General features: G+C 51.8%; 1 protein-coding gene across 18 annotated transcripts in view; it reads left to right on the forward strand.

The window, feature by feature from the left end:
• Positions 1-24,641, forward strand: part of ERI3 (ERI1 exoribonuclease family member 3) — a 143,000-nt gene extending 118,359 nt beyond the window's left edge. For 10 of the 18 annotated variants that reach the window (XM_080655867.1, XM_080655862.1, XM_080655863.1 and 7 more), the window contains one exon: positions 24,101-24,641. In XM_080655867.1, the coding sequence (XP_080511993.1) occupies positions 24,101-24,183 (83 nt within the window). In that variant the 3' untranslated portion in view covers positions 24,184-24,641. The remainder of the gene's footprint in view (positions 1-24,100) is intronic. The other 8 variants (XM_080655865.1, XM_080655869.1, XM_080655875.1 and 5 more) reach the window with 1 other exon arrangement.
• The last annotated feature ends 151 nt before the right edge of the window (positions 24,642-24,792 follow it).

The raw sequence follows: 24,792 nt of genomic DNA on the forward strand, positions 1-24,792 counted from the left end.
GGTTCTGTGGCTTTTTTTAAGCTCTAGCAAGGTGCTCTCCGTAGCTGGGGAGGGCGGGGAAAGGGGGTATGAAGGGAGAAGGAAACCAGACTATTGGAAAGGGTCTCTCAAAACAATATTTAGGAGGAGACTGGGGTCTGGGCTTCGGGTGGGTCACAGGTGGCCTTGGATTCAAATCAAGGTACCCTGCCTCTGGCTGAATCTCTGGTGGGAGATGTCCTCAGAGGGGTGGGCACATGTCAGCTCACCCACCCCCCGTGGAGCTGGAGGAGGCTGTTTAATATTGTTTCAAGTCTGTGGCCACTAAACTGGGCGATCAATGGGAGTTAAGGAGATGAATTATTTAAACCTCACCAGCTTTTAATTAGTCGGGGTCCTTCTGACCGATGGCTCCGTCCACAGGGTATTGACTCCCCCGCAGGAGCAGCAGCCTCCATTGAGCGGTGACTGGGTTGGGAGGGGCCACTTGGGATACCAGGTGGGGGTGCACCCTCAGGGGGATTACTGCTTGGAAGGCAGCTGAAATGGCCATGGTTCTAGGCATTGGAGGCTCTGCTAGCCTCTGATCTCTCAGTATGGATACGTGTCTGTCTGTGAGTGACTGTGTGTGTGTGTATGCGCATGTGCATGTGCATTTGGCAACTTTAGCTGCATGTCTGCGTGTGTCTAAGAGTCTATGTGTGTCCATGTATATCTATATTTGAGGGATGCTGTGTGTAACAATATATCTTTATGTTTTCCTGAGGGCATGTGTCTGTATATGGGAGCAATCATCAGCTTGTCAGAAAGTATGTCTGTTCATTTCTCTTTGAATTATTTTGTGTGCATGTGCATACATGTGCATGCAAATGGTTTTTAGCAGGCAAGGCTTTGTTCCAAGTGGGGAGGAGCAGGGGTATTCTTGGGTGGCACTATGACATTATCATAACCTATGTACCTTTGGGAGATATCAGGAGCTGAAGGAGGGGACTGGCAAGATACACCAGAGGACCCAGTCACTTGCTACGGATGAGCCCCTCATCCTTTCCACAGACATCATTGGTGCCTGGTGGGTGCTGGGCATTCTGAGTAGAAGTTCCTGTCCTCAGGGAGCTCACATCCTAGAGGAGACAGAGACTGAACTGGGCATTTGCCACCAGGCCACTGAGGGCTATGTTAGAAAAACCTGGGCTGCCCCAAACACGGTTTTCTCAGTTGCCAAATGGCTTCTCCTTCATTTACATCTCACTGACTTCTGGGATGCCGTGTATCATTCTTGTTGGGGGGGGGGGGGAAGAAGTGGGCAATGGGCCTAAGGATTTGGGGGGTACCCCACAGCAATTGCTGTTCCCTCCCAACTGCTATTCTATGCAATCTAGTGGAGACCCCAAACCTAGCAAGGTGGTATGCCTGGGAGGTGAGCAGAAAGCTTCCTAGAGAAGAGGACACTTGAGTCAGCAGATCCTGGAAGGATGAATAGGAGTTTGCTAGGCAGAAAAATGGGGAAAGGATTTTCTTCTTAGGGGGAAGTATGTGTACAAAGCCTGAGGGCATGAGGAAGCCTGGCATACTGCGATGGCAGGTCCAGACATCTACAAATAGTTTCCAGTGACTGCAGGGTTCCTTTGGGTTAGGGAATAGCTAGAAAATCAGTGGGGACATAAGTGGGCCTGGGATGACAGGTTAAAGGGAGTGGGTTTCTCATGAGGTTTTGATGAAACAGGAGGTTTGTGAGAAAACAGCATGATCAGAGCTCTGATTCAGACTCACTGAGGCACTCTGTGCTGCACAAACTAGTTCTTAATAGGTGCTCAATAAATCCAATCAGGTGGTGAATGAACAAGTGAGTAGATGAGTCAATGAAAAAGTGATGGGAAAGGTAGAGACCGGAGAACAAGGACCAGTGAGAGGATTTGCATTGGCCCAGAGGAGGAGGAACTGCCTGTAATTGAGTCTGGCCAGTGGGAGGGACCAGCGGGACTGGGTTAACTCACCCTGCACAGGGAGCTGGGTGCCCTCCTATGTATCTATCCAGGGTGTGTTTTTGAGAGAAAGGGCTTCCTTGTTTCCACTGTTTGCTGCCTCCTGGGACTCAGTGGTTCCCTTCTTTTCTCTTCACTCGTGTCGATTCTGGGTTAGGACCCCTGAAGTGTTCCTTTCTTCTTTATAGGAGAAGGTTTTTCCATCTGGGTGGGCCCCAGGGGACAACCCAACGCTGTGAGTGACAACAGAGTAGAGTTTTGGAGCCAATTGTTCTAGTTCTACCGTCCAGAGCCCTGTGACCTTAGACAAGGGAGAGTGCTACTGCCTCTCATGGCTGTTGGGAAGGTTCAGTGAAGTCAGCTGTGTGAAGGGCTTGTGCAGTGCCTGGCACACAGTGGGTACTCAAGGACACTGGGGATTCCTGGCATTTGGTGTTTGTATTTTTGAATGAAGGGGGCTGCCCTGCCAGCTCCTGACTGACTCTGAGGTGTGGGTAAGGGTTCTTGGAAGGGAGGGAAGATGCAGGGCATTAATTGGGCTGGGAGAGGCGGGGTGGGGAGGCATGGGTTTTGAGCAGTGAGGTTAATGGCCCTCGCGCCAAAGAGACAGCTTTAATGAGCTTCAGCTGGCGGTGCCCCGAGTTACTGTGCGTGCTAAAAGGGTCGTGCTGTAAGAGTTTGATGTGGACTATTTCCCAGCCCTGGGGTCAGGGGTCAGCTCCTGTCACTGGCCACTCAGGCTGGTCCTCGGTGACATGGTGCTAATTAACTCTGTGAGGAGCTGCCAGCCTGGAGTGGGGAGTGGTATGTATATTGGGAGTGGGGGTGAGGCAGCATTGGTTATGCTGGGCAAGGGTTCTGCAGATCCCACAGCTTAGCCATCTCCAGGATCTGCTTGGTTCTCCCAAATTACCAATGACCCTAAGCCCATCGATGATCCTGAGCCTCTTTCTAAGGTACATGTGGCAGGAGGAGCCTGTGGGGCCTACATTGTGGAGACTCCTGCCAAGCATTGGATGGTGGAGGTGCTGAGAGAGCAAGAGAGCAGGCATACGGGAGGGGTGGGCTGATGAGAGGGGCAGGGAGACCCAGCTACAGAAGGGGAGATGGCTGGTAGGATGGATATGGGTGGCTGAGTTGTTTGAGAGGGAGTGTGGGAATGTCCAGGCAGAGTAGTGACCTGTTCAGAGCAGCCTGAGAGTATGAGCAGGGAGGACTAGTGAGGAGAAACTGCAGAAGGGGAGGTGCAGTAAGGTACATGGAGGTGAAGATTAATTCAGAGCCCGCAGTGGCTGTGGGAATAGAGTCAGGACCAGGTCAGTGAACATTTACTTTGCTCCTACTATGTGGTAAGTGCTAGAAATGTACTGATAAAGATGACAGACACAGTGCCCAGCCCCCACAGAGCCCACAGGCACAGTCCAGGAGAGGGTATCGGCTTGGCCCTGGGGACTGAGGGGGAGGGGACCCAGCATGTAGAAGCATTGAAGCTCTGGGAGGACGGGCTATCGGCTGTCAGCATGGCCTCGCAGTCGGGAGGACGCCTCCTGGGGGAGGGGATTGGCCTGGTGAGCAGGGTGCTGCTGGAGTGGCTTGTGGATGAGGAGGGACTGCATGTGTATAGAACTGGCTGTTCCGTGGGCTCTGTCAGCTTCCTTGGCTTGGACCAAAGATTCTCGGCAGGCAGCCTCCACCAAGGACTGCCGAGTGCTGTGCTTCTTCCTTTCAGCCCAGGGTCAGCAAGACACGCACATTATTTGGGGGCATTTATGTTAATGAATTTAATTTTCACACCAGTATTATGAAGGCAGACATCATCATTCCCATTGTATAAGGTAGGAAACTGAGGCTTAACTAGTTAAGTTACTTGTCTGAGGTCACTCAGCCAGATGACTTGAGGAGTCAGGATTCAAACCCAGGACCGTATAAATGCAAAGCCTATGTTCTTACCACTGTGCTGAACTGGGAGTACCTTTTGGTGTCAGGCTTTGTGCTACCAACGGAGACAGTAAGGAAGAAAATAAGCTCACTTCCCTCACTTCAGTATCAGCGAAACTTACAGGCCTTGACAAAGCTTCAGTAGCAACAACTGAGGAAGAAAGGAAAGGAAGCATTGCCACCCCTTCACTTCTGCTCAGAGCCAATGCCCCACAACCACTGGCTTCTGACCTCTTTCTGACCCCGACAATTCTTACTCTTGTGAATTCGGTTTGCTCTCTCTCTTGGCTCAGGAAAACCTGTCCATCTTCCAGGGGCCACCTCCTCTGGGGATCCTGCCTGGCCCTCCCAGTGTGGGTGTACAGAATACACCTTTAGTCCCTGATTATAATTTGTTTGCTAATGATCAGTCCCCACATACTTGACCTCTCTAGGGGCAAGACCCAGGCCTCCTTTGCTTCTTTCTTTTTGGAAGTCTGCAAAGAAAGTGTTAGTAAAATCTCACCGGTTGTTGGGACATGGAGGCCCCCATAGACTGCTGGTTTCAGCTGTCTGGGAGAATAACTGGAACCTTCCCTGATGTCCAGCTGGGTGGTCCTGCCCTGGTTGCTTAACCCCTCTGCTCAGGGACTTAGGAGGGTACCTCTGAGGCTCCTGGTAAGGCAGGGTGGCCAGACAGCAAGTGGATCCTCTCAGGAGTTTGTTGCCCAGCACAGTTTGGCAAGAGAGCTGGGCTGGCAAGTGGCAGGATGGGGGTCTGGCCCCAGGAGGGCAGTACTGGTCTGTGGTCTCCCCTGAAGGAGTGGGGTGTCTATCAAGAGCCTAGTCAGAGCGCATTAGCTCTGTGACATGGATCTCATTAGCGCCCGTGAGAGGTGTCACTACAGGAGAACCGCCGGCTCAGGGAGACTCTTGTACCAAAAGGAAGAAAGGACAGTGACAGCCTTTTCTCTGCTGCTTCTGCCACCAGCTCCCTGGGCCGCCCGCCCTCCTCCTAGTGGAGGTGTGGGGGTGCTGGCTAATGAGCTCGGCTACAGTACAGCTTTGCCTTCCCCTCCTTGAAGTTCTCAGGGTCTCTCTGAAGACCTCAGGCCTAGGATTAGCACACAGCAAACACCAGCCCCCCTCTTGCCCAGCAGGGAGTTCCTTCTGATCACCCTGCCTCTGCTAGCATAGGCAAGGGAAAGGAGGTGGGGCCCAGACAGCCTCTGTGGCCAGCGGGAGGCGGCTTTCACTTATGGATGGCTCAAGCCCTCTGCCTCCCTTGACCATGCCCACTTCTCTGCAGTGGGCTCTTTCTTCCCAGTTTTGTGATCTCTGCCCCTCCCCTTTCCCCGTGACATCTCCCATCCTGGCAGGGTCTCCATCCCTATGATGAACCTTCCTCCCAACACAAGGAAGAATTTGGGGAGTCTGGCCCAGGGTTCAACAGAATGTGGCATTTAAATATGATCTAATATAGGACTTTCTAGCTCAAGTAGGACCTCAGAATTAGCAAGAGCCAAGCGTCTGGTTTTCAGATGATCTGATGGTGGTGAAGTATTGATGTGAGGCCCCAGCAGACCTGATAGCCCTCTCCCTGGCTGTCCTATAGGGGACCTCCCCCTGCTTCAGACAGCTGCCTCATGGGGAGGGCCCAGAGACACTGGAGTGCATGCTTCCCCAGCACTACCCCCACTCCTGTCTGTCCTTTGTGGTATCTCCCAAAGAAAGTGAGAATGATGGATAGCCATGAGAAGAGAGGACTCTCCAGGCACAGAGGCTCCCCTGGCCTGCTTGGATAGTGCTCAGGGAGAGGGGTGTGCACCTTCCTTCCCAAGCTGGCACCCTTGGAGCCCCAGGGACATCTGAAGACTTGGTCCTTGCCAGACACCATGCTCTGGTCTTCAGTAGCAACCACAGATGGAAAATGGATAGGCGTATGGATGAGTGGACTGATGGATGGATGGAGGAAAGTTCTGGTATATGTACGTATGTGTTCTGTGTGTGTGCTGCACTGGGAAGTACAATCTTTGTTTCCCTACCTTCCTAGCCCCGGCCCCAGCCAGGCCTCCCCTTGTCTCTCTCTCTGTATCTCCTGTCAAACCATCGCAGACGTAAATGACAAAGAAATCAGAAAGACAGATCAATGCCGGCCAAATTAGCACTTGCAGATAGACTGTGCGGGGATGTCAGCGCCCTGACCCCTGGTGATCTTGCTGCCTCCGCTGCTGATATTATGCAAATTGCATCCATCTGGCAGGACCCGCGTGCTTGCTGCTCCTACTCAGAGGAGTAATGGGCTGGGGGTGGGCGGGAGTATTGGAGCAAGAGTCGGTGGAGTGAGTGTGTACGTGTGTGTGCATGTGTGAGCATGTGCTTGAGTGTATGTGAGGGCGTGCGGTGCCCACCAAGCACTGGGTGGTGATGGAGTGATTGACAGGGCAGATAAGGGGCTGCATTGGATTCCTTTGGGCTGGGGGATTAGGAGCAGCCACAGATGGGAGATAACCGGACTTCATTTCAGTTTATTTTCCTCCTTATCCCCTCTCCCCACCTTCATTCCCCGAAAAACACAATCTCTCTAGTTTGTGTTTTCATCAATATTTGCAAGTCATTACCACTGGTTTAAGGTGAGAGACAATGTCAGGGCCCCTCCCCCAATCTTGTAAAGGCCTGGTACCCTGTGAATGGATTCCTAGAGCAGCCCAGACAGCTGTGCTCCAGTGGTGTTCATAGCAGCCCTCCTCCCTTGCCCACAGTATGCCTGGGACGATCCATACCTCCTGGACCAGTCCTGCTGACCTACCTCATCCAACCCAATGCCCCCTGACAATCCTTAAGCTGGGCACTGCCCCACCTACCTGTTGCTGCTGTGTGGCATCCTTGCCTCTGAGTTTAGGCTCCAGCTTAGGTTCTTCTGCCCTGGTATTAGCTGTGCCCCTGGGAGCTATTCTTCATCTTCTGAGGCACTCTGGACCCTTTCTCACAGGTCTCCCAGTCCTTAACACTACTGACCAGGGCCCAGAGCCCAGCGGGGAAGGATGGGCCTGGGTCGGATGGAGAGGAGAATGTGTTTGGTTTGGCCTGAATCCCCATCTGTACCAGTAGCTGGGCGTCAGGTGTAGTCAAGAGGACTTTATGTCTGTTATCTCATTGAATTCCCAAACCCTGTGAGACTGGAGATATCACCAGGTAGGAAACTGAGGCTCAGGAGGCTGTCATTCATCCAAGGCTACAGAGCAAGGATGTGGAGAGCCAGAATTTAAACACACACCTCCCTAGGGTCAGAGCTCTTAATCGGCAAGCTGTACTTCCTCACTGTCATGCTGCCAACCCCAAGCACACACGCATCGCCACGCCTGGATCCATTTAAAAGAACCATCCATGTACAGTAGGCAGACAAGTCCCTTCAGCTTGTAGCCTCTGAACACAAACCCTGACCCAGACCAGATCCCCTGCCAGGCTGAGCCAGACAGAAGGGAACAGAATTCAAACACCCCCGCCCTCAGGAGCTGTGTGTCTGAGACAATTGGGCTGTAGCAAGAAGGACACACAGAGGACAGAATGTTCCCGCAGCTGAGCCTGCCTAGGGATGTCACAGCACGCGGCATCCAGGCTCCTGCAGTTCAGGGAGGGGCTGAGCAGCTCAGGCCAGCAGCTGTGGTGGCTGAGGTGTAGCTGTCCCAGAGGCCCCTCCAAAACTGGGTTCCAGCTGTACCCACCCACCAGGCAGGGTGGGAGCGGGAGTGTTGGGAACATGTCCGGGGACACGTGTGCAAGGGGAGCTTGTTCTAATGAGGAGAACATGGCTGCTAGTTAGGCGAGGGGCGGGCAGGGAGCCTCAGAGCTGATTGAAGGCAGGGGCAGGGGTCAGACAATTAGGCCCAGATCCGGCTGTTTGATGTGAGTTCTGAGGCCTCAAAGCCTCCCTTCAGCCCGCTCCCTCCACTCCCTCCTCTCCCTCCTCTTTCCTTTCTTCTTCTGCCCAAAGGCAGGAAGGATGGAAACGCTTACTCTCCCTGTTACTATTATTAAACTCTGTGGCAGGCCAGCCAGACCCAGGACTCCTGCCCACAGGGGGCCCCCAGAACCCCAAGGTTCCTTGGACCCCAGGGGGCATCTGGCCAGCAGCCAAGGCCAGCCTGAGGGCAGGGACAAGGTGAGACTCAGGGCAGGGTACCCTTCTGCTGCTCTTGCTTCAGAGATGCTAGTGAATGGGGCCTCCCAGGGGAGATTCGGGCCTGGGGCTGCCAGGGACACATCTCAGGCCTGCTTTGAGCATCACCTCCTGAAGCCACCTAGTTCTTTTCTTTTCTGTTCTGTTCTGGGGTTGGGGGGTGAGGGCGTGGTTCATTCACGCTCATACCCCATCACACACACAGTTGTCTGTAGCAGCCACACCAAAACCTCGCCCCACAAGGTAAAGATCCATAGAGCCCCATAGTTCTGTCACACTCATGCACCAAAGGGCAGGCAGTGTCCCCCCACCCCCAGCCCAGATGTTATAACCACATATCGAAACAGGGTCCTACTCTAGTCATACACTGGCTTGTGCAAGAGCCGTGACTGTCCCTAGGCAGAGCCCTGGGAGCTAAGTCCCTCCCTCAGAGTAGCTGGGAACTGCAATAAGATCTTGTGTCCCGGGTGGGTGGGGACCGGGTCCTTCCAGTCCCCATCCTAGGAAATAAGCCTTTTGAGGTGGTACTGACCAGAGAGTGGGAGGAAGCCAGATTGGGGGGGGCAGCAGGGAGAGGGAGGGTGGGAGCAGAGATAAATGTTAGCTCATTTCTTCCGTAATTAGTTACTCCCTCATCCCCGCGTTGTAATTGTGAACAAGCTGTAATGTTTAATTAGTCTGTAAATGAAACCCCAATTTCATAATGGCCTGGCTGACAGGGCTAAGTGAGCAGGGGAGGAGAGGAGGGGAGGTAACCGGGAGGGCTTGCTGAGGGGGAGGGCGGGCTTGTGGGATCACCTCTTCTTTCAGCCCAAGACTGGCCTCTGTAGGGAGATGGCTGAGACTCGGTCCAGCACCTGCACTCGCCCTTACTAGCCTCTCCACTGGCCCTTCTTGCCAGAGAAAGGAGAAGGAAGGGAAGGTTCCTGGCATCCTTATTCCACCCTCCCTGCCTCCCCTTCAGTTCTGTGGTTGGGATACCACAATCACAGCCCAACCTAGATGCTTCTGGTTAGAGAAGCTGACTCTGGGGGCCCAGGCCTGTGACCCCAACAAGAAGGATACTTTCTCCCCAGGTCCAACCTTCCCCCTCCCAAATCACCCTGCTAAGAGGCCTTTGCTTAGCACCTGGACCTCAGGGTCTGGTCCTATACCTAAAGAAGCCAGTGATTGGCACCAGATAGGCCCCTCCCCATCCACTCCCAGTGCTAGTGGAATCTGGCATCGGCTATGCAGACACCGAGAGGCCAGGCCTTCTCTCAGGAGTATCACAGCAGACTGTGATAAACGGGAGCTGCCGCAGGGGGGAGCCCCTGGCCCCACCGCCGCCTCATCGGTCTCTCCCTGTCTCCCCCACAGCATCCTCACTGCCTGCACACACCCCACCCGCCTGCCGCAGCCATAAATCTCAATTTACGAGGGTGGCGCTGGTGGGGGAGGAAGGTAGCGCTGCTAATGACGGCTCCTCAGCCGGATTTTTCATGTTGCACAGTCATAAATTTTTAAGAACAGCATGGGCAGCACGTTAGCGAGTTATCGAGGCTGCCTCTGTGCTGGCTTCCTAGTTCCAAGAAAGCAAGCAGAGTCTGGATAGGGCAGAGGAGGCAAATGGGTCAGGGCTGGGGCCCAGCAGCCAGACTAGTGTGGAGGCAAGGGTAAGGCTGGGCCAAGCAGGCAGCTAGCGTGAGCCTTGGCACAGGGTGGGAGTGCTGCCAGAGCAGCTGGGAGCCAGGGACAGGCATGGGTGGGATCAGGCGTGCGGGCACACGGACCGTGGTGTTGGGAGCCTCCGATGGATGCCTCCGCTCCAGGACCTGACACCATGATGTACGGGGAGCCTGAAGACATATGGATTTTCAAAGCGGCCACTTTGAATAGAATTACAAATCCTGACCATGTGCACAATGGAGGCGCCTGCCCTGGCAGAGCTGCCCTTGATTCTTAAGCCCGGTGCTTTTTAGGATTGTTCTTGGGAGCTGAGGTCCCTGGAGTCACCAAGGGAGATTCCTAGGGAAATGCCCACAGAGCGGGTGGATCTGTGGATATTCTGGAGCCAGGCTGGCCTCCTGCTAGTTAAGGCTCATCCCTTCCAGGTGGGGGTCCTGCTACGTCATTCACCTTCTTGGGCCTCTGGTTCTTCCCTTTAAAGTGGGGTTCGTGATGGCTCCTGCCTCTCCAGGCTTCCTCTGAGGATTTGAAAGTGCTGTAAAACCCTGAGTACAAGTTAAGTCAGTTGTCTACTTAAATCTCTGGGAGAGTTTTGAGGGGTGTATCTGGGGAAAAGCTCTCTGCTGGGCATTTGCTTTTGTTCAGTCATTCATTCAGAAGATGTATGTTTGCTGAGGTCTTCTGGGTGCCCAGTCCAGTACTGGGTTTTCAGAGGCGAGGGAAGTCCCTTCCTGGGAGGTGGTCTGAGCATGTGTGGCTGTGGTGGGTCAGTGTTCCCCACCCTGTGCCTGGTCTCCCCCTGGGGGGCCATGGGCATATCCTGTGCTATTCTGCCATAGCGCACCTAAGCCTCAGAGTGCTGCAAGGCCCATGCAGGCCCCTCACAAGCCCCCAGGCCAAGTGCTCCCCAGAGTTTCCTATCTGCGTTTGGAGGTTAATGGTCTTAACCATCTCTTGGGAGCACAAAGTCAAGAAATCAGATGTTGCTCAACTCAGCAGAGGCAGTGTGAGTGTGTTTGTATCAGGTGTTCAGGGTAATCAATCAGGACAAATGCTGGTTGTTTAGAGAGAAGAGTGTTTCCCAACTGGGCCTTGTTGGTATAGGGCAGCCATGGGCAAACTACGGCCCGCGGGCCGGATCCGGCTGTTCTATCCGGTTCTCTTGCTCTCCCCTCCGCTCCTTTACTTTGAATTTATATTAGTTCACACAAACACTCCATCCATGCTTTTGTTCCGGCCCTCCGGTCCAGTTTAAGAACCCATTGTGGCCCTCGAGTCAAAAAGTTTGCCCACCCCTGGTATAGGGGCAAGCCCCTGCCCCTTTTCAAGCCACTCTCATTTCCTGGAACCTGCCATGCTGTCTCTCACCTTAAGGCTTCCCACATTCATTTTTCCCTTGAGCGCCCCATTCCCATCCCTTGGCCTAATTAATACCCACTCATCCTTCAAGCACATCTCAGACTTTGCTTCCCCAGGCAAGTCTTCCCTGTCCCCCGAGTGTACTCCCTAGCACCCTGCACTCCTTTTATACACTCTGTCACAGTCATAATTAAGAAATGAGTTGTTTAATGCCTCTCTCCCCCAGTAGATTGTAAGTTCCCTGAGGGCAGGAACTTACATCTGTTTTGTTCAGCTTGTCTCCCCAAAGCATAACATGGCATCTGACTCATGTAGGCAGATAATAAATAAAATGTATTGTTTTGAATTGAGTTAAATTGAGTTGAGATGGCCCTGGCCCACCCCTGTGTGCCAGGGCAAGGGGAGGCGGATTGAGAAGTGCCTGGAGCTGAGGTGGTTCCCATTAGTCCTCATGATTAATTCACAGCCACACTGTGATGGAGTAGGCTTGTCCCCAGTCAGCAGCTCCGCTGGGGCCCACCTGTTAGCGACAAACAAACAAAGGGGATAAATAATGCATTGGGAGCTGAGCCAGGCAAGGCGGCGGTATTGAAATTAATAGGGATTAGCTGAGCAGCTTGAGGATGAAATATTTACCAGGTGAGGCTGGGCTTAGGGAGGGCAGCCCCGCTCTGAGTCCCCAGGCATAGCCAGCCCCGCCTCCAGGGCATCACTGGCTAGGACCAGGAGCCCCAGCTCCATTACTGCTGCCCCAGTGCCTTGGTTCGCAGGACAGGCTGGTCAGGCTGCTGAGAGCTCGGGTCCCGGCCATCCTGGCACGGCAGGTTTTAGAGAAATCAAGATACTAGGAAGGAGTGGACGTAGGAAAGGGCCTGGAGCCGGGGGCACTTTAGAAGCTGGGGACGGGATGATTGATTTTCAGGGCCCAGGCATGTCTGGGCTTCAGGTGGCAAATGTCAGGGCTGGAATAGGTTCACCTGTGATCTTGTCAGCCCCCCCCCCTTCCCTCTTTCTTTTCTGCCATCCTTCCATTCTTCCATTTAATACATAGAGACTGGGGCCTCTAACACTAGTGCCCTCAAGGGGGTTGTGGTCTATCTGGGGGTAACCAAGACAATCACAATGGGGAAACCCATAGAAGGGATTCCCAACTAATGTGAGGGCCCAGATAAGGCACCCCAGGAAACAATAGCAAGCCAGGTCCTGAGGGACAAGGGGGAGCGCCAGCAGAGAACTGGGGAAGTTTCAGGTAGAAGGAAAAGCTGAGAGTGAGGCAAATGGGGACCCAGAGGGCAACCCAGACAGATCCCTGGACTTTCTAAATGCGTTTGGATACTGTCCTGTGAGCAAAGAGGCACTGTGGAGGTGGTGGTTTGTTGTTTTAATTATTACCTCTTAAACTTTTTACTTTGAACTAATTTTACATTAGCAGAAAAGTTCCTACATATGTTACCAGCTTTCCCTAGTGTTAACATCTTATATAATCACAGTACAGTTATGAGCACCAGAAAATTAACATTAATGCTATACTTTTAACTAAACTAAAGGTCTTATTGAATTTCACCAGTACTTCCACTAATGTCCTTCACGGATCATTGAAGGCTTTAAGACAGGGAGTGAAATGACCAGATTTGTGGTTTGGAGGGACACCATGGAGGAGATTGGCAGGGGCGCTGCTGCCACCTAGGTGACAGATGGTGGTGCCCTGGACTGGGAGAGTAGTAGTGGGAATATAGGTTTAGAAATTACTGGAAATTCATGGTAATTCAAACCTCAAGAGTAGATAAGGTTGCCCAGGAAGAGTAGAGAGTGAGAAGGGAAGAGGGCCATAGACAGCTCTGAGCAACACCCACATCTTAGGGGTGCTCAGAAGCAAAGGCATGTACAAAGGAGCTGGAGGAGGGTTGGTGAGAGAGGGGTGGTGTCCCTGAGGCCAAGAGAAGAATGTTTTGAGGTGTAAGTCCATTGGGTCGGATCCATCTAAACCTGAGAAGCTTCCTGTGAAGTCATAGGGATCATTAGAGAAAGCAGTTTGGTAAAGCAGTTTGGTGAGGGAAGTTGCAGGGTGGAAGTAGGAGTAAATGAGACCATGAGTGTTAACAGCTCTGAAGTTTGGCTATAGGGAAGGGAGATGGGGTACTAGCCACATGGGAAAGGGGATTAAAGGGGAGTTGTTTTTAAAGATGTAGAAAATATACTATATTAACATGCTAATGTGAAAGAACCAGTGCAGAAGAAACGATTGGGGTTACTCATAATGTCTGGCCCCTGAAAAGGCAGTTGGTTGGACACCAGGTAAGATGGAGGGAGGGGCTTTAGCGGTGACATCAGGATAGGTGCTCTCTTGTAACAGGATGAGAGAAGAGAACTGAATTGAGGTTGATAGCTATGATTTTATGGATGGAGTGACTCTATATGCTTATGATTTTTTTCTAATTACAACTCAACCCAAATGCAGGCATAGAGAAGGCAGAGTTTGGGTTTCCCCAGGCAAGGGTGATGGAAGGAAAAGGGGGCAAGAGAGTTGAGATTATTGGCAAGAAAGGATTGAAATGATGGACCATGGAATCCAAGTTCCAAAATGAGATGGATCAGTTATGTCGCTAGGACAGAAATTGATTGATACATATCCAATATCCATTGTCCTTCTTCCTCACTAAATAGAGCCCCCCTTTAATTAGGGGCAGCAGTGTGTACCCAGTTAAAAAGTTAGTTTTTTGTGTGTGTTTTTTTTAATATATTTAATGATTTTTTACAGAGAGGAAGGGTGAGGGATAGAGAGTTAGAAACATCAATGAGAGAGAAACATCGATCACCTGCCTCCTGCACACCACCTACTGGGAATGTGCCCACAACCAAGGTACATGCCCTTGACCAGAATCGAAACTTGGACCCTTCAGTCCGCAGGCCGACTCTCTATCCACTGAGCCACACCAGTTAGGGCTAAAAAGTTAGTTTTTTCAGTTTCTCATATAGTTAGATATAGTGTGTCTCTGAGATAAAGGAAATAATTTGTGCGACCTCCAGGAACAATACTTAAAAGGAAGTGACTCGCTGGTTAATACATTATTCTTGTTTTTTCATTCTTCCTCTTTCTTAAAATGTGGATGTGATGGTTGGAGCTCCAGCAGCCATTTTGGACCATGAGATAGCTTGGAAATTAGAAACAACATGCTGAGAGGGGCAGGGCAGGAAGAAGCCCAAGTCTCTGATGACTTTGTGGAGCTGTGGGGCTTTAGTCCACCTAGACTGCAAGCCACAGACTGGAAACCTTTCTCAGTGAAGCTGTATTTTCTTTCTGTTTTCACATGGGCTCCCGTCTAAACTGCACTCTTGTAGCCTTTTTAGTGACATGGCCTGTATCCTGAGGTACAGCAGGAAACAGTTTGATCATATGTATAGAGAGAGCATGGTAAGAGTTATGCCTGAAATATCAGTGTCCTCATTGACCTTTGCCCTCCCTCCTCTATTCAGCCAAGTTTACATTGTAGGATCCGTTTGTTATAGCGTTCTCTTTTCTGCCTGTACATTCTGTATCAGTTAGTATGCTTTCAGCTGCCAGAAAAAGAAACCCAACTTAGAATACCTGAAATGGTAAGGGGATTTATTACCTCACAGAAGTCTGGAGGGGAGATGATCCTCAGGCTGGTTGATTCAGCATCTCAGCAATGTCAGCAAGGACCCAGGGTTTCCCCCTTTTTTTTTCTTTTATCTTCAGTGCGTTCTTGGCAGGCTAACTCCCCTAAGTTGGAAGGTTGGGAGATAGCTCTGCAGTCTCAAACATGTGCAAACATGAAAACATCCAGCAGAATGTAAAGGGTTATTTCCCCCTTGGGCTTCTCTTTTTAAGAATGAAGCAAGTTTCCATGAAGGTCTTTTAGCAAGTAGCCAGAACCCCTGGTCGCCCCTAGACTAGTGATTGGCCAGGGAAATAGGGTCACCACAAATGGCTCAGACCACGGAGCATTCGCCCTGGTCACATGAGTGAGGAGTGGGCTCTCCAGCTTGGCAGAAGAGGCAGGGCTGTTGGGTAAGCAATCAAAGGAGGACAGGGAAAAAGGTGAAGGCATGAGGGGTGATGTATATGGAGAAGCAGAGTTGTAAATGGGTTCAATTGACATGGAAGAAAAAGTGTTTTATCATCAGAAACTAGGAATATTTGAATTTAATATTTCAAAGGAAGAGCAGTAGAGGATGTTAAAAAGGTTGAAGGTGTGATTGTGGAAATGGTGGAAATAAGGTGCAGCAGACAAGGCATTCGTGCTGAAGTCAAAGAACCAAGAGGCTGGCAGCAAGTTTCTCAAAGGACAGGACGTAGAGGCTGTCACAGGCAGTCTCAGGAAGGAGGTGGCCGGGATCTGCACATGCTCACAAGAAATCCTCCAGGTAGGCTGCTGGCACACAGCCTAACCTCTCTATCTCCCAGTGTCCCCATTTTGGAAAGCATCTGCCCTGGTTAATCAGACCATTAAAGAAGGGGGTGAGGACTCCCAGAAGACAGTCCCACAGGAGACTCCTGGGCGACAGGTTATGGTGGAGGCTTGGTTGGGGCAGCGGTGGCTGCCAGGTATGGTGGATGTGCTCAGCTGGTGTCAGTAGCCACCTCCGTCCCTGGCCAGGTCCTATTCACTTAGCGTATCTGGCTATCCTCTGGCACTTCTAGCTATGGCGTCCCAGAGCAAGGAGGAGGGTGAGGCTTCTTGGCCCCTCTACCTGGATGGGGCCTTGGCTAGAAACAAGTGGGGGGAGGCGGGCACCCATTATAATGGCCGGAGCAGCCTCCCTGTTACTACGGCGTATTTCACTTTTAATTCTGACATATAATGTAATGATCTTTTTTAAGGCCCGATGATATTATCTGCCTGACTAGATTATTGAGTCTTCATCATCTCCAGATAAATTTATGGCCAGGACGAGGCTCAGGATTTATCATCAGTCAATAGAGCTCGATACTCTAACAAGGCGTGTAATAAGATATACATATTTAATGATCCAAGGGGAGGAGCGCTAATGGGAGCCCCGAGTGAGTGGTCCACAGGGCTGGGGCTCTGCCCTAGGGCTGCCATAGCAGTAGGGGCATGGATGTGGTCTTTGCCCTGTAGTCCCAACTCTGGCCTTTCTCAGGACTGCCTCAGTCTCCTCCTTGTCAGGACTCTGAGGGCGAGGCAGACAGGGCGGGCAGGCAGCACTAGGGACCGTCTCAGAGCTGGGGCCTAGACCTCTCCAGCCCAGCGGGTGCATGCACCTCGCTGGGGAACTCTCCCTGCTTCTGGGCCATGGAGGGGTTGAGGGTATCCTTAGACCTGTATACCCAGGCCCCTGCGCACGAGGGTGGGCCCACAAGGGGAGGGAGTGCCGGGGCTGCGTGCCCAGGCTGCTGATGGTGACGGATGGTTTTTCATTACAGCCTCTCAGGTCCTGCCCGCGCCCTGTGTGGAAATTCTATTTATTCCCTAATTTGTAAAAATTCCCTCTTTATCTGATCCCAATCAGGGCGGGGTAATTGGCTCTCTGGGGCAGCGGCTGGGGTCCTTGATGAAGAGCTATGTGGATGTACCCAGCCCGGCCCCCGCCCGGCCCGCCACCAGGGCCCACAATTAATAATGATTTGCAAATGGCAGACAAGCAATAACACAGAAAGATGTGGCGTCCGCGCTGCCTCTTCATTTCCTCCCCTTGCAGATATAAATGGCCACAGAACAAAAACCCAGCACTATAAATTCTGGAATTAGTTATTCACCGGGATAAATGGGCCTGGAGCCACCAGCCCTCTCCTGCCACCCTTTTTGCCTCCTTTCCCTGAGCCAGGTCTGTATCCCCAGGTGTATTCCGAGCCTGGCTCCTCAGCATCTTTGTCTCCCAACTCAGTTGCCTGGCTTCCTCCCCTTCCCACCACTCTTGCTGCCCCTTCCTGTGTGGCCCATAGTGGGTGGGGCGTGGTCACCTGCTTGGGGTCTGTAGCTCCCTCAGCCTCCCGCTCCTCTCACTGACCAACCTGGGTTCTGTCCCCACTCCGCACTGGGATTTGAATGGAGTTGACATATCCTGCCAGGCCTGGGAGTTCCGATCGGGGTTTGTCTTGGGCATCTTCTTTGGCTTTTGGGGACCAGTCTAGTCATTTGCCCGGCCAAGTCTGAGTTGGGCCCCTGGTGGCCAAATGTGATGTAAGTGACATAAGGGGTGTGATGCTGTGCTTACTGGTCAGGCTGTGTGGGCTATGTTGGCACATGCATTTCCGGGCACTCTGCCCTCTCGGCCAGGCGCATCCTCTCCCCACCCCCCAAGTGGCTGTGAGCTGGCGGGTAATGGGCGTGTAATGGCCTCATTTCCATGCCCGGCCTCCAGGAGCAGCGGTAAGTGTTTGATTGCCTTAATTTCCAAACACATCATTATCCCAGCTTTACCAGCGCTTAATAAACACTTTATGAGGATTTTTTTAAAAACATCTTCGGTCCGCATACTTCTCTGAAGTGATAAACTCTAATTAAGTCTAATATTTAAAAATATGGTAATGGTGAGTTGTTTGAATAAGTGGACTGCATTTCTGTAATTTCATTATTACGTAAAGCACGCTAATTATTTGGAGCGCGCTTATTATGGAGAGAGAAATCGCCTGCTAATCAAGATGAAATTGCCTTTTCCCCTTATTGTGGAACCACCGTCATCCTTCACCATCAGCCCTGTGGCACCTCCAGGCACCTCGGTGGGATGGAGGGGGGTGAGGGGGGCACTGAAGAAGGGGTCACTTTGGAGTTGAGGCTCTAAGGGCCCTGTCTGGGGGGAGGGGATGGGAGCTGTGAGAGCCGTGTCTGTGGAGAGATGGAGTCTTTGGAGTGGGGCAAGGTGGCATTGTCGGGGGGCCCAGAGGACTGGGGACCATGTCTGGGACAAGAAACCAGGGGTTAGGAAATATCAGAGAGTTACTGTTGGAATAACAATATTATTATTGGTTATTATTAGAGTAATAACAACAACAATAACTAACCCAGCCACTGTTTTAAGCACTTGACAAAAACTCATTTCATTTTTTAAAAAAACCTTTGAGGGGAGTAATTGCTGTAATTATCATTTTTATTCCCATTTTAGAGAAGAAGAAATCGAAACTAGAGAGGTTCACACAGTTATTAAGTGGTGGCATTTGGATTCGAACCCAGAATGTAAGGACATACAGGGTCCCTCTGCTGGTTCAATCCTAAATTCACTGCCTTCCCTCTGAGCTGCAGTTTGCAGTTGTATCCTGAACTGACCCAGCCATAGCTTAGGGTGCTGGCCCCCAGCAGAGAGTTGCGATTTAGCAAATAAAATACAGGACACCGGTTAAATCAGAATTTCAGATAAACAACAATAATTTTTTTAGTATATATACGTCTCGGGTGGGGCTGGGGACATATTTAATCTGGCAAGCCTATGTCAGGCAGGCGAAGATTGACCCACTGGCCCTTTGCTCTCCAGCATGCTGCTGCCCAGATGTCCAGACAAGCAGAAAGATGTGGCGGTAAAACGAGCTTCTAGAAAGTCTGCACACTCAGGGCTCTTGCTCGCTCATTCTTCCCATGGTTCCTACTCCTTGCACTGTTCTCCCCACCCCCTCTCTGCTGGTCCCTGCTCCACAGGTTCTGGCCACACTCCCACCAGCTCCTGGAGGTCACTAATAAGGTGTGCTACCAGGCTGAGCTCCCAGCCAGGAGGCCTCGGGTTGGGTCTGAGTCGTTTTTAGGCCACACTGCCTCATATTTTCAAAGGTCATCAGCTTGTCTCCCTGCTTCCCTGATGTCCCCTTTGCCTCTTTGATCATTTCACGTTCATTCTCTTTCCTGACTCCAATAGACCCACGTACGGGAATTGTGTGTACTGGTATGACAGAGGTATCATATCAAAAGGGCGAGGAAAGTGCGGGTAGTCAATCCATGGTGATAGAACAAGTGGCTATCCACTAGTGAGAAAATAAAGTTAGCTCTTCTGTTTCTCACCATGTACAAAATAAACTCCAGACAGTTTAAAAAGTTAAACATAAAAGCTGAAAGTATTGGAAGAAAATATATAATGGTTTTCTAATAACACCGGGATAGGGAAGGCCTTTTAAAGCAAGATATAAAGCCTAGAAGACATAAAGGAAATGTCTGATAAGTTTAGATGTCCCATAGGAACCTCAAGACTTCACACATCTGGAGCTAAGTTCATCACTGACCCCAACCTGCACCCTCCCTTGGTTTGCCTTATCTCAGTGAGTGGCACTAAGATTCTGGACTCCTCCCTCCAGCCTGCCAATTCCCTCACTAAGGCTTGCTCATCCTATTTCCTGAAAATCTCTTTCCTCCGTCCACTTCTCCAGATCACCAATAGGCCTCCACCTTTGCCTCTGCCACCACTGGCCTAGTTCTGGCCTCCACTTCTGGCCTGGACCATAGTATAATCTGCTAATTGGTGACTCTGCCTTGAGGTTAGTCCCTCCCATCCTCAAATGATCATTCTGAAACACAGATTTGGTCCTGTCATGCTTCTCCTTAAACATGTTGGTGTCTCCCTGTCATTCCCAGAATAATAAAATCTTATGTTTCCTAGCTTATCATTTGGGACTATCATCAGTTTTCTCTAGCCAGTCCCTGCTGGCCTTACTAGCTTCATCTCTTGCCACTCCTCTGCCTCTTATTCTTCATCACCCCACCACCACCACTTGCTAAACTTCACATTTCCCCTCCAGAATGTGTCTGTGCTGTTCACTGTGCAAGGACACCTCCCCAACTTCAACCCCAACATTCTGGCTAGCCCCGCCCATACACCCCTCAGACCTCTGCTTAACTTCGTCCTCCCCGGATCCCTTTTCTGATCCTCAGACTGAATGGGGTACCTTTTCCGTGCCTCCTTTTCTCATAGCACTGTTCAAACTGCACCACCTACAGGTCTCTCTCTGAGCTCTTCGAGGACAGGGAGCTACAGTCTGTGCAGCCCTGTGGCCACCATGGCCCGTGTGCGCCCAGCACACAGAAGGTGTCAGTGTGTTTGCTAAATTAATGAGCACACAAATGAATGACCTCCAAGACATTCCTTGGCCCCCTTCCCTCCTAGGGCTAGCCTGGCCCAGGTCCTGCTTCCTGTCCTCTAATGTTCAATTCCCAAACAAGTGCAGCTGACCATGTCAGCCTCAGGCGGTTGTGCCCGGTGAGCTCTCCCTGGGTGTCCCGATGGTCTGAGCTACCCTCCACTAGCAGCTCCTTTGCCCAGCAGATACAGGGCTATCCTTGAGCCAGCCAACAAGCTTATCCTTTGTTAGGTGCTAGCTCTACTCACCTGTCTGGGGGATTTATGCCGCCGCACCCCTCCCATTGTGGTCTTGGCAATATAAAAATATTTTCAACATTAAGAATATTAATGCCCATAAAAAGAAGAGGGTCATTTTTTTCAAAAGTTGATGACCCTGCAAGAACATAAAACGGGTTAGTCTTCTAGAATTTGGAGGTGATGAAGACCTGTTTCTGGAGGCCTTCAGTGTGAGCACAGGCTGTGACCCAGCTCCTCATGTCCCCCACCCCATAACAGCTTCAGGTTCACCTCATTAGCTCAGTGAGAGGTTCCAGAAGGTGGGGCTGCTGCCCCAGGTGGCTCGGGGCTTCAAACAGAGGACTCTCCCTGCTGCCGTCTCTCTGATCTGTTAAAAGACCCAGATCTGTCTGTGCTTCTGCCCAGTTCCCTCGTTTTCTAGCCGTGCCATTGACTGTTTAAACTGATCAGTAAGTAGGATGCATGGGCTTTTGTGAAGGCTTTCAGGGCAGGAGAAGGAGCCTGTGCTGGAAGCCCGTAAGTGCTGTGCCACTGACTTTTGGGTAAACTGAAGCAAGTGTCTCCCCATCTGGGTTCCTCTTTCTTCATGTCATAGACCAGTTGCAACAACGAGACTCCACAATCCCCAGTAAACAGGACCAGTAGTCAGTCCAGGTGGGGGAGTGAATGATGGTTGGTTTCATCAAGTGTGCCAGCCGTGTCATCCATGCCATAGATTGTGCATTATACACTTTCTCACCAGTGGGTGAAAGCTAGCATCCTTGTCTTCCCTTCAAGGAGAGGCATTCCAAACCGAAGGCATGTACAGAGACCCGAGGTACATCACCTGTTACTCCTCATAACCCTGAAGGCGCGTCCATTGTCACCTTGGTGGAGGACCTGAGGCTCAGAGAAACTAAGCAGGGCTGTCGCCAGTGGGCAAAGTTCAGACCAAACAAGTCTGTCTAACTCCAGAACCTACTTTGTCATTTTCAGAAAACAGTAAGTGGTTCCTTGACATGCGAAGATAGAGGTTAGGACTTTAAAGAGGAAAGGAGGTGACCAGGTTTGTGTAAGAAAGATCACTTTGGCAACAAGAGAATGAATTTGCGGGGGAAAGAGGACAAGTTATTGCTGTAAAAGCAAGAAATGATGTGCTGGCCAAGGCAGTGACTGCCAGAATGATAGGAAGTAGGTGATTAGACAGAAAATAAGTCTACAGTTCACACTTGATTGGATTTGGGGAGTGAGGGAGAAGGCCAGGTGTCAGGCCTGACTCAGGTTTCTTGTTTGAGCGTTTGGGGGTGCCTTTCACTGGGATGGAGAACACGGGAGTAAAGAGGCTTGCGGAGAAAAACCAGTTTATTACTGGAGGTTTTGAGTTTGTATGGAGATCTAGAAAGAGATGTTCCAGAGCACTTAGGTCTGTTATCTGAACTCAGGAGAGAGGTCCAGGCTGCAGACGGTGCTCCTCGGGGGAGCTGATGTTCCTCATGTGAATGAAGCCGTCTCCTGTGTAGTCAGAAGAGGTCAAAGGACAGATGCTGGGGCACATGGGTCTTCTCCCAGCTCAGGGCCAGGCACAGGTGGGAGGTCAGTGCTTGCCCTCTGGATGGCCGGTGGCCTGGGGGCAGGGTCTGGGCACTTCCACTTGGGCCAGGGGAGGCAGATTGAGTGATTTGTCCAGCACTGAGGGAGGAGCCAAATGAAGTCAATAGAAAACTAATTTTCTTTTCTGCTGGAAGAAATGAGGTGTGTGGCCGCTGGGTAATTGCAGATAACGAGGGGACTTATTCTTAATATGCAGAGCGGCTGTGGTCCCCAGAGTACAGGAGACAGGAAGGATTGGAGGTGCCCGGACAAGACCAGACTTATTTAGGAAGAAAATCACCCTATCAGAGTCCCTCTGATGGCGTTATCACAGCCCTAGGCCCTATCATAAACCCTCCACTCTCCCAGGGTCCCTCTTGCCCCAATCCCACACACCTCCCCCCCTGCATGGCCTTTCTTGCCCCATTCCCCTGCCTTTCAACTGCCTACCTCCTCCTGTCACAACCCTCTCCCTCCACTCTCCACCCCCACCGCACAGGCATACACACTAAGGGAGACAAATGACAGGGCCTCCGATGAGCGGGGTGTGTGTCCGGCCCATAAACCACGGGGATGGGTCACGTCTGGAGTTGCCATGGCCGCCACTACCCACCCATCCGTCTTCCCTCTTCTGCTTCAGACCAGCCCTTATAGCTTCTTGAGTCTCTGGAGGAACAAGGTATCCCTGTGACTGGGTCCTGGGTCACACCTCTCCATGCTCACATCTACCATCGATACATTCATGTTGAGCTCTGCAAGACAGGGCCCAGTCTGGCCTAAGCAGGGGCTGCAGAGCTGGAGACTGGCTAATGATACTGGCCCTGGCCTGACCAGAGACTTCTTACAACCTTTTTAGCTCTGGTGGGTCCCCTTTCCTAGTCTAAGGTCCTGGCAAGGGCAGGTTGAGAGACTCAGTACAAGGGGTTGGTCCTTAGCAGCTGTGGAGCCTCCTGACCCCACCTTGACCTTACCACCTCCCATACCTGATTATGACATCAATGTGCAATACCTCTGCCATCACAACCATTGATCCTATCAGGCCTGGTGGCAGCTGAGGCCCTGATTATAGGCTGGAGCGTCTATGGGAGGTGGGAGGAGAGGCTGGCGAAGGGATCAGGAGTTGGTGGCTGCTCTGGGCAGTGGAAAAGAAAAACCCAGACCCTTGGCCATTTCTGTCCTGGGCTTACTATAGTGGGACAAGCTCTGGGAAGTTGTACCTCCTGCTGGTGATGACAGAACACATCCTGACCCATGTCCATGATACTAAAGCCCCAGAGTACCTGTTCCTGTGACCACCAGGATTCTGGGGCAGCTTTGAGTATGGGGAACAAAACTGGTGAAATTGCCTGACAGGGTCTGGCAGACACAGACACATTTAACCTGAGCCACAGCCAGACAGGGCTAAAGCCCTACCAGCACCAGCTTTGAGCCTACTGGGGTAGGAGAGGCAGGCCTTGGGCTCAGGTGTGTCCAATAGAAGGTTAATGGCCAGGGCCTGATGAAACCACAAAGCTGCACCCTCTCCACTGGTCTGGGACTGCACAGGAGCAGGTTCCAGGCAGGTTGCTGTTTGAGCACATAAGCCTGGGGCCCAGGGCAGGTGTCTCCCAGGGCCCTGGCCCAGAAGTGCCAAGGCTTGTGCCTTGTCACCAGTGATTATGGCCTGGGCCACATCTTCCACACATGCAAGTGGCGGCAAAGTCACCCTGGCCGTGGGCGTGATGAATGGTCGCACAGTAATGAAATGGAGACATCAAGGCGGGTGGCGGGAAGACGGAGTGTAGCGGACAGGCCGTCCCCACGCGGCGGCAACAAGAAGGATCGCCCAGCGGCCGGGGGCCGTCAAGGGAGAAATTACACATTTACTCTGCCTTTTTCTTACTGCGACGGCGCCCATACATCACCACTGGGGCCGGGGCGGGACACGCTGGCCAATTTCCAGCATGAATTATGGGACCGAGAAACATTGAGACCAGGCTTCCTGCCCGGCCAGCATCATCCAGCCCAACCTAAAGCTGGAGATGCTGCCACAAGGGAGTGGGACCCCTAGTTTAAAGTCTGTCTCCTGAATCTGACCCTGCTTCCCACCCATCCATGTAAGAGCACCTATGGGCATGGAAGGGAAGGATCTGGGGCCCATCTAAATGTCTTTTCTTTCTCATTTTAGATGACTGCAAGAACATTGCCAACATCATGAAGACACTTGCATATCGAGGCTTCATCTTCAAGCAGACCTCGAAGCCGTTCTGATTGGCCGAGAACGGGATGGGGCAATACAGGGTAGCTGCTTGGCCCAACCCAGAATCATCCTCTCCCTCACCAGAGGGAAAAAGGGAGAGTGGCATAGCTCTACGTCGAGTGTCCCCAGCCTGCCCTGTGGGCTTGTGCCCTGGGTAAGGGCTTGGCCACTTGGTCCCTCTGGAGCAGATACTTTGCGGCCCCCCATCCCCATCCCACAACCTCAGCCCAGTATTAGCCCCTCCCATTATGGGCCTGGGCTAGGGGGACCCAGGCACTTACTGCCTCTCCCTGGTACACAGGCTTCTGCTGGGGCCACCAAGCCCCCTGTGCCCCCTCCCATCTGTAGTGCATGGTGTGTGGTGCCCCCAGGGCTCCAGGACAGATCTCGTGTCCACCCCATCCCCGCTGTGAACGTGCCACTGAATAAAGTCGGGGAAATGAGGTCCTGGGTAATGTGTGGACCAGATATGCTGGGCATGATGCTATCAGGAAGGGTAGAAGCTAGTGTGTTCCAGGTTGCTCTGTGCTCAAGGCCACCAGTGCAGTTAGTTGTCACTGACATACCTCTGAACCCCCCCAGTGAATATGCACAGGGCCACAGCCACTGAGCATGAGGCT

Source organism: Plecotus auritus (assembly GCF_963455305.1).
Source record: "Plecotus auritus genome assembly, chromosome: 2".
NCBI lineage: Eukaryota > Metazoa > Chordata > Mammalia > Chiroptera > Vespertilionidae > Plecotus > Plecotus auritus.